Source organism: Stegostoma tigrinum, chromosome 40 (genome assembly GCF_030684315.1).
Source record: "Stegostoma tigrinum isolate sSteTig4 chromosome 40, sSteTig4.hap1, whole genome shotgun sequence".
Classification (NCBI taxonomy): domain Eukaryota; kingdom Metazoa; phylum Chordata; class Chondrichthyes; order Orectolobiformes; family Stegostomatidae; genus Stegostoma; species Stegostoma tigrinum.
Window position 1 is genome coordinate 606,866 of NC_081393.1, and position 9,998 is coordinate 616,863.

A 9,998-nucleotide genomic window follows, 5' to 3' on the forward strand; every position below is an offset into this window, starting at 1 on the left:
GTGGGGGGGGTGGTTAGTGTATGTGTGGGGTGTGGTTAGTGTATGTGTGGGGGGGGTTAGTGTATGTGTGGGGTGTGGTTAGTGTATGTGTGGGGGGGGTTAGTCTGTGTGTGGGGGGAGGGATGACGAAGTTTCTGGAAGCCGCCCTCTTGACAATCCACGCCTCTTTCCAGATGAAGGGTCTAGGCCCGAAACATAGCCTTCCTGCTCCTCTGACGCTGCTGTGTTCATCCAGCTCGACACCGCGTTATCTCGGATTCTCCAGCATCTGCAGTTCCCACTATCTCCCCCGGCCCCTCATCTTTTTGGTTCGGAGCTTCGGTTTCCCCCCAGCAGCAACAGGATGGGCTGAAAGTTTTGCTGAAGACCCTGAAATGGCGTTTCCAAACCTCCTACCCCACTCCCAACTTTCTGGAAAAAATTACTTTATTATTTTAACAAAATGGACGTTGGCCTAAAACTACGATTAGCGCCTTCTAACTTCCAGGCCGTCTGCCCCTCAATTCCGTCACATCCGGCCTGCTGCCCCTCATTAAGATGGCCGCCGCCAGCAAGTGATAAACTGTGGAATGGAACACTGTGGATGTGGAATATTCCCAAATCCTGGCGGCACCGAGAAGGTTCATATCGAGTCATACGGTTGGACACCTTGGACACAGACCTTTCGGTTCATGCCAACTAGATACCCTAAATTAATCTTGTCCCATTTGCCAGCATTTTGCCCATATCCCTCTAAACTCTTCCTATTCATATACACATCCGGATGCCTTATAAATGTCCTAATTGTACCAGGCACCTCCACTTTCTATGGCGGCTCATTCTATGCTTGCACCACTCTGCGTGAAAAAGTTGCCCTTTAGGTCCCCTTTAATCTTTCACCTTTCACTTTCCACCTTGGCCTCTAGTTTTGGACTCCCCCACACCAGTGGAAGAAAAAGGGCATTCACCTTATCCATGCCCCTCATGATTTTATAAATCTCTATAAGGGTCACCCCTCAGCCTCTGACGCTCCAGGGAAAATAGCCCCTGTCTATTCAGCCTCTCCCCATATCTCAAACCCTCCAACCCTGGTGACATCCTTATAAATCTTTTTTTGAATCCTTTCAAGTATCACAACATGCTTCCTATAACAGTAAGTCCAGAATTGCATGCAGTACTCCACAACTGGCCTAATCAATGTCCCATACAGCTGCAACATGACCTCCAAGCTCCTCCACACAATGCACTGATAAACAAAGACAGACGTACCAAACACCTTCTTCATGATCCTATCTACCTGCAACTCCACTTTCAAGGAACTACAAACCTGCACTCCAAGGTTCAGCAACACTCCCCAGGACTTTACCATTAAGTGCATAAGTCCTGTCCTGATTTGCCTTTCCAAAATGCAACACTTCACATTTGGCTAAATTAAACACTATCTGCCACTCCTTGGCCTATTGGCCCATCTGATCACAATCCCATTGTACTCTAAAGGTACTTTCTTTGCTATCCACCAATTTTGGTATCATCTGCAAATTTACTAACCATAACACCCATGTACACATCCAAATCATTTATATAAATTTACAAAATTTGATTTGATTTATTATTGTGACCAGTATCTAGGACAATGAAAGTTTTGTTTTGCTCGTACCATACCACACACAAGTGCATATGGCTGCAGAGAAAGTGTTAAAAGAGCGAGGTCAACATTAAATTTGAAATTTGAGAGGTCTATTCAGAAGTCTAGTAACAGTGGGGAAGAAGCTGTTCTTGAACCTGTTGGTCCATGTGTTTAAGCTTTCTTGACTTCTGCCCATCAGAACAGGTTGGAAGAGACTAAAACTGGGGTGGGAGCGGTCTTTATATTTTTGTTGGCTGCTGTTCCAAGGCTGTGGAAAGTATAGAAGGTCTCAATGGATGGAAGATTGGCTCGCATGATGGACTGGGCTATGTTCACACCTCTCTGTAATTTGTTATAGTCCTAGGCAGAGTAGTTGCTGTACCAAGCAATGATGCATTCACACAGAATGCTTTCAGTGGTACATTGATAAAAATTGATGAGAATCTTTACAGATATGCTGAATTTCCTTAGCCTCTTAAGGAATTGGAGATGATATTGTGCTTTCATGACCGTTACATCAACATAGGTGGACCAGGACAGATTGCTGGTGATCGTCACTCCTAGGATCTTGACGCTTCTGACTATCTCCACCGCAGCACCATTGATGTAGATATGGGCATGCTCTTTTCCTTGCTTCCTGAAGTCAATCACCAGTTCTTTTATTTTGCTGACATTGAGGGAGAGATTGATATATTTACACCATGCTGCCAAGCACTTTCTTTCCTGGATTCTGTCTCGTTATTGTTTCAGATCCAGCTTACAATGATGATGTCATCAGCAAACCTGGAGATGGAGGTAGGAGATGAAATTTGGCCACACAGTCATGATCTCTTGGGCCTCTGCGGGATTTATCAAGGCAATTATTCCATCACTCCCCCTGCTCGGGTTTTTAATATGGGCTAGAGACATTATGGCTGATTTATCAAGGCAATTATTCCATCACTCCCCCTGCTCGGGTTTTTAATATGGGCTAGAGACATTATGGCTGATTTTTCCTGGGGAAGAGAAAGTTGAGAAGAGATATGACTGAGCTGTTCAAAGTCATGAGGTGTCTAGCTGGACTGGGCAAGGGTAAAGTTTTCTGCTTAAAATTAATCCACATCAGAAGCAGTGAAGACAGGATGAGGACCTTTTTCAAACAGTCATTGGAAGTCACTGAGATAACACGGTGTGAAGCTGGATGAACACAGCAGGCCAAGCAGCATCAGAGGAGCAGGAAAGTTTGACATTTTGGGTCGGGCCCCTTCTTCATTATCTCAGATTCTCCAGCATCGGCGGTTCCTACTATCTCTGTAACAGTGGAAGTCACTGACTGAATTCAAGATAAGCGACTGGGGAGAAGGTATTTTGTGCTGACAGGGAGAAAGCTGGCTAAGGAAGTGAAACCCTCGTTTACTCCATTCATGGAATGTGGGTGTTGCTGGTCACCATTTATTGCTCCATTTCTAATTGCCCAAAATACAATTAAATATCAACAACATTCCTGTGGATCTGGAGTCCCATGTATGCCGGACCAGGTAAGGTTGGCAGATTTCCTTCCCTATGACCTTTGTGAAATGGATGGTTTTTAATGACATTTGGTAGCAGTTACATTGTTCTCATGAGATCAGCTTCAGTTTCTTCTGCATTGAATTCAAATTTAACTATCTGCCATGGCTGGTTTTCTAGAGAATTAACCTGGGATTCTGGACAGCTAACCCAGCGGCATTACCAGGATCATCGCTTACTTTGAGGAAATACAAAGAAAAGGCCATTCAGACCTGCCTGTCCATACTGGTTTGTGTTCCATTTGAACTTCCCTTGGCATTAACTAGATTGCTTCCTGAGATGAGGAAATACACTGTTATCCCATTCCCCTTTGGACGAAGAGACATCCGCTTCATCTTGGTCTAAAATGATGGCTGGACTGAGACCACACAGTTCATCCCTTGAAGGACCTTCTTGATCAAGGAGCTGACATTTACATAATGCTCCAAGCGGCCGAGTTCATGCCAATCCACTGGATCGAATCCAGGATCCAATGCACTTATGAATCCACCCCCCTCCAGGATTTGCTCCATTCCAGAGATAGCAAGAACTGCAGATGTTGGAGTCAGAGTCAATACAGTGTGGAGTTGGAGGAACACAGCAGGTGTGAAAGAGGGTCCTGACGCAAAATGTCAACTCTCCTGCTCCTCTGATGCTGCCTGGCCTTCTGTGTTCCTCCCGCTCCATACTGTATGGACTGTGCTCCTTCCCAGGACACACAATGCTGCAGGGTCTGTGACATTCTGGAATCGACTCTGCTCCAGAATTGATTCGGCGATCCATTCCATTCAATAATCCACTCTGCTCCATGACTGACTCGGCTCCAGGATTCACTAGGTGCCAGGATCTGCTCCATTCTGGGATCCACTCTGGAATGACTCGATTTCATGATCTACTCAAGTCTGGAAACCACTGCTCCAGGATCCACTCTATTCTGCAATTCACACTTCTCCAGGATTAACTCTGCCCAGCATTCATCACATGCTGGAGTCCATTTCATGGTTGGATCCACTCAGCTCTGAGATCCACAGAATGTCTGATACACTTTTGTATTTGGATTAGCTCAGCTCTGAAATCCTGCGCATTGTGTGATCCTTACTGCTCCAGGATCAACTCAGCTCCAGAATTCACTACAATTTAGGATCGACTGTGCTCCTGAATCCACACTGCTTCATTATCCGTTCCCCTCTGGGATCCACCCAGATCCGGGATCCACCGACTCCGCTCCGGGATCCGCCGACTCCGTTCGGGGATCCACCCACTCGGCTCCGGGACTGTACGGAAGGATGGGGCCGGTGCGGCTGTTGCTCCTTTTGCTGTGGATCATTGAGATCCAGGATTGCGGTGAGTAATCCCCCCCCTCACCCCGCCAGTTCCCCCAAACCTGCCCCCGGACAGGGGTCCGGAGCCTGCGGGCACGAACCGAGCCCGAGCCGCTGTAGTCCCCGGGCGGCAGCGCTAACGCACGTCCCCGCAAGTCCCTCTTCCTCCGGATAAACTCCGCTCATTTCCTCTTTCTTTCCTCCTCAGCTTCGAACACCATTGGAGACCAGCGTGACCCGCAACAAACCCCCTTACCTGGGCTAAAAAGTGATAGTAACACGGGGACAGGCGGTAACACGGGGACAGGCGGTAACACCGGGACAGGCGGTAACACCGGGACAGGCGGTAACACCGGGACTGGCGGTAACACGGGGACAGGCGGTAACACCGGGACAGGCGGTAACACCGGGACTGGCGGTAACACCGGGACTGGCGGTAACACGGGGACTGGCGGTAACAAGGGGACAGGCGGTAACACCGGGACTGGCGCTAACACGGGGACTGGCGGTAACACGGGGACAGGCGGTAACACGGGGACTGGCGGTAACACCGGGACTGGCGGTAACACGGGGACAGGCGGTAACACGGGGACTGGCGGTAACACGGGGACTGGCGGTAACACCGGGACTGGCGGTAACACGGGGACTGGCGGTAACACCGGGACTGACGGTAACACCGGGACTGGCGGTAACACGGGGACTGGCGGTAACACGGGGACTGGCGGTAACACCGGGACTGGCGGTAACACGGGGACAGGCGGTAACACCGGGACAGGCGGTAACACGGGGACTGGCGGTAACACCGGGACAGGCGGTAACACGGGGACTGGCGGTAACACGGGGACTGGCGGTAACACCGGGACTGACGGTAACACGGGGACTGGCGGTAACACCGGGACAGGCAACACCGCAACTGGCAACACCACAACAGGCAACACCGAGACTGGCAGCACCGGAACTGGCAACGCCGGGACAGGCAGCACTGGGACTGGCAATACCACAGCAAGCAACACTGGGAGTGGCAACAGTGGAACAGGCAACACAGGGACCGGAAACACCGGGGCTGGGAGTGACAACACCAGGAATGGCAACACTGCAACTAGCAACTCTGATAAAACTGGAATGGGCAATGCCAGGACTGTCAACACTGGGAATAGCAAACCTGATACTGACAGCACGGACAGGTCAGGGGCTGCTGGCACTGGAATCCACAAAACTGATCAAAGTTCAAAAGATGCTGGAAAGCAAGGTACTGGATTGGAGAATGGGAACGCTGAGGGGAGGACCGATGAGAACCCAGCGGAGACCCAGAGCAATAAGGCCAGGGAACGTGAAGGGGTTGATGAGGATGATGATGCTGAGCCAACTGAAGAGGATGAGGAGACACTGGAAACAGACGGGCACACAAAACCCAAGGAGGCTGGGGGCAGCGTGACAGTTGCTGAAGGATCGGTGAAAGGTGGAGTGAGGACAAAAATTGATACGGAGTTGGTACTGAGAGATGAACCAGAGAGCAGCCACTTCTTTGCCTACTTGGTGACCACAGCAGTTATTGTCGCTGTACTTTACATCGCTTATCACAACAAGCGCAAGGTAAGAGGTGGGGGCTATTCTGACCTGTTAAATCCTTCTCAGAAAACAGGAAATGGCAGACTGTGATCAAATACTTTGTTTCAGTCTTCACTGCCAAAGAATCTGAAGAAGAGTCTGTAATCACGAGGCAAAGGGAGGTAGTATCTTAGAAAAGATTACCTGATCACCACGAGCTGGAATAATGAATGCAGCTGAAGTGCCCAAGTTCTGCTGGCCTGTGTCCTGGGGTCTTAAAAGAAGTGCGTGCATTAAATGTAATGTTCTAAAATTGTAAATGTCTAACATGTCTGTCAAAGAAAGTTTCCTCCTTGCTGCCTAATTGTACAGTCCAACAGGAAATTGCGAGAGTTCATTCCTAAAGAGATTGTAGCAGACATCTAGAAAAACTATAAAATAGAATTAGCCAAAGTCAGAGATAATGGGAACTGCAGATGCTGGAGATTCCAAGATAATAAAATGTGAGGCTGGATGAACACAGCAGGCCCAGCAGCATCTCCTGAGATGCTGCTTGGCCTGCTGTGTTCATCCAGCCTCACATTTTATTAGCCAAAGTCAGTATGGTTTTGTGAGAGGGAGATCTTGATTATTCCAGACTGGTAGTTAATTGTCAGTCAACACCAACTGGTACATTCTCCATGAAAACAACTCGTCCACTTAGCAACCACTCAGCAGTCTTCTTTCAGTATGAACAATGGTTTCCCCTTAAATTGGTATTCTTGTGAATTGTCTTGAGTGCAAGATAGAAAATTATGTCTTCATTAAAAAATATTATCACTTTCTCTGAATGTAACAACAGGGTGGGTGCATGAAAGGGAACCAGTAAATGTACTGTATTTAAATTTCCAATCAGCATTTGAAAAAGTTGACATAAAAGACCACTATCCAAAATAAGAATTTATAGTTTTGGGCTGTTGTTGAAACATGTGTAGAGGACTGGTAAAGAAATAAAAAACCGAGAGTGGAGATAAATTTGTAATTTACATGTTGGCAAATTGTCTCAACCATTTATGATCCATGTCAATGACATGAATAAAGGGTCTGGTTGTCCACAGTCAAACATACTTGTTCTACAAAAGAAACCACGTTGTGAGAAGTACACAGGAAGTTTGCAAAGCTAAGTCAAATTATTTAGCAATTATTTGACAAATGGAGAGAACATGAGGTGTTCACTTCGGCAGGAAGGGTAGAAAGGCAGAACATTATGTAGGGACTGCAGAACAGTACAGTCCCAAGGGAGTGACTGTCCTGATGCATGTATTGTTCAGGTTTAAGTGATTAGAAAGACAAATGGAAGATTTATCCAGCCAATTCTGGAATGAAGGGGCTCTCGCGTGAGGAATGTTTGAGAAAGTTTGGTCATGCTGTTGGGAGTTTGTTTTAATATTCTCATTCTTCCAATATTCAGAAAGAGGTTGACAAGATAGATGCTGTTTACTCTGATGGAGGAGGTATGAAACGGAGAAGTAGGAGACACATTTTAATAATAAAGGTTTTATTTATAAAACAGAGATGAGAAATTTCTCTGAGCGGAGGAAATCTTTGAAATTTTCTACCATGGAGCAGGGGAGCATAGATCATGAAATATGTTTGAGGCTCAGTTAGACAGATGTTTGATCGAGCAGGGAGTTGAACATTCCTGAAAACAGACAGGAAAGTGAAGTGGACCAAATGGCCTGTTCTTATTTCTCATGTTCCATGGCTATCAGGATGCAGCAGGGCTTCCAATAAGAAACACCTGTTGGTCCACAATCCCTATCCTTGGCCAAAGTCAAGCTTCTGAAGAAGGGTCACTGGACCCAAAACATTAACTTTGATTTCTCTCCACAGATGCTGGCAGGCCTGAAGAGATTTTCCAGCCTTTATTTTGTTTCAACCTTGTGTCTGCTTGGGGAATGAGAGAAAAGAGAGTTGAACCTGTGGTTTGGGGGGAGGGGGATGTGGACGGGGAGAGCTGGAGGAAGAGTGCTTATCCGTGTAGGCGTCGGGTTTGGGGTTGTTCCAATGTTTTGGGGAAAGGGACTTAATCTCTCAACAGGGCTGTATTTAATTCTGGTTTTCTGTTGCAGATTATTGCTGTTGTCATTGAAGGTCGAAGGTCAAAGACCAACCCCCGACGCCCAAAATCAACAGATTACCAGCGACTGGAACAGAAGGTACTATGCCCTACCCACCCTCCCCTGCCCTTCACCCTTTATCTGCCCGTGCCCCTCTCTGGCCCGTTCCCATCCCCTTTTCTGCCCACCAACCTTTCTGTCCCCTTTACCATCTCTGCAGCATTCTCCCCTCAACCCCACTGAAGGCTGCAATTTAATTTCCAATCCTCTTTGTCTCTCTAGCTGTGAAGACACTTTGGCCACTGCTGGACCCTCTGCAGAGGAGCTTTCTTCCTCCCTCCACCCCACCATTGACCCGGCTTCCCCTCTAAACTACAAGGACTGTCTGTTTTAACCGAACATCTGATCAAAAGAGTGTTTGATCCAGAACCATAGTCTCACGACTTCAGATCACAGCGAGCTGACTGGGAATAATGGAATTTCTCTGGTTGTAATGTGTTTCTGTGGGAGAAGGGGATATAAAGGGGGCAATACTGATTTAATTGAATACTGTCTGATTATTTCAACTGGAGGGGTGGTTGGGTGAGTCATAGGTCAGATGCTGGGGGTGTGTCGTGGGGGAGTGTTGGGCTGGTTATTGTGTGGGCTGGGGATAGGTTTTGGCATATTTGAAGGGTTTGGGCGGGTGGGAGGGAGGGAGTGAATGAATGGTGGTCACGAGATGAGTGCAGGTCAAGTGAAACTTGTTTCTGTAGAAAATGAAAATGATTTAACTGATTTAATTAAGTGAGAGAAGGTGTGACTGGGAATCATCCCAAAAGACCAGGTCAGTGCAAATGACGAGTTTCATGGAGAGGTTAATTTCTGAACCAACTCTGGGAGAATCTCACACCTCTATCCAGGTTGGGGTGGTGGCAGGGATGAGGGGTTGGTGCAGGAGCTGAACCATAAGTCCGGGGGGGTTTGGAGTATCTTGTGGGTCTGTGAGATGGTCCTTTGAACAAGTAAAGGACTAACTCACACATGGCCCCACCTCCTCGGTCATACTGAGTCTCTTTCTGCTTACATTGTGGACTAGAAATGTTTGTAAATTCTTGTAGCCGAAGGCTGTACTCAGCATGGGGTGACCTGGAGCCCAGCTACACTGTCATGCAATCACTATAAAGAGCATTAAACTCAATGGCTGTTCAATCATTTCCTGTTATCTTTTGCAGAGTTAATGCTCCTGTTACAAATCAGAACATGAGACACCTTTACTGAGACATTAGGAAGAGGAATTGTTACAAACTCTCAGATGAGCAATGAAATACATCACACCAAAATATGAAACAATTCCCAATATTAAGAATAGAAAATGCTGTTCTTTTAAGTCTGATCTGACAGTTCATCAGAACTCTTCCTCATCCAGAGGTGGTTACTTGGCAAAGGATGTGAAGGTGAGTTTTGACAGATACTGCAATTAAACATCAAAGGGAAATGGTAAGTGATAAACATGAATGAGGTAGAGAGAAAATCTTATCAGTGATGAGCAGAACTTCTACAACTTGGGAATTCTTGGAAGAGATGACAGGAAATTAACATTTCTACAAAAACGTGAAGAAAAATGGAAATACTCAGCAGCAATGGATTTCCTTGGATACTCTCTCACCTACTGAGTATTTCCATTAATTTCTCCACTTTTGCAGAACATTCTTTTCATGGGCAATGTGAGACATGTAACATGAAGCATTGAAATTTCAGAAGACACTGAGTACCGCTCTTTGAAAGTGCAGGTTTGTGGCCACCCCCAACACTGGTGGTTGTACCTCAGTTTTCTGAAAGTGACCAGGTTGTGGAGAGTGATACTGCCTTTGGACAGGCTTAAAAATATTTGCAATGAACCATAATACACCACCT

General features: G+C 46.8%; 1 protein-coding gene across 1 annotated transcript; it reads left to right on the forward strand.

The window, feature by feature from the left end:
* Positions 1–3,719: 3,719 nt before the first annotated feature.
* Positions 3,720–8,779, forward strand: LOC125448153 (putative per-hexamer repeat protein 5). Its single transcript, XM_059641090.1, has 4 exons — positions 3,720–4,477; positions 4,664–6,048; positions 8,115–8,201; positions 8,385–8,779. The coding sequence occupies exons 1-4, from the start codon at positions 4,420–4,422 to the stop codon at positions 8,388–8,390; spliced, it is 1,536 nt and encodes a 511-aa protein (XP_059497073.1). The 5' UTR covers positions 3,720–4,419; the 3' UTR covers positions 8,391–8,779.
* Positions 8,780–9,998: the final 1,219 nt, after the last annotated feature.

What these genes read in the sequence shown, in the direction of transcription:
- LOC125448153 (XM_059641090.1), top strand. Translation starts at nt 4,420, where the DNA reads ATGGGGCCGGTGCGGCTGTTGCTCCTTTTGCTGTGGATCATTGAGATC. An exon ending in CATTGAGATCCAGGATTGCG is followed by an intron (nt 4,478 to 4,663) that starts GTGAGTAATCCC and finishes TTTCCTCCTCAG; the next exon opens with CTTCGAACACCATTGGAGAC. An exon ending in CTTATCACAACAAGCGCAAG is followed by an intron (nt 6,049 to 8,114) that starts GTAAGAGGTGGG and finishes TTTCTGTTGCAG; the next exon opens with ATTATTGCTGTTGTCATTGA.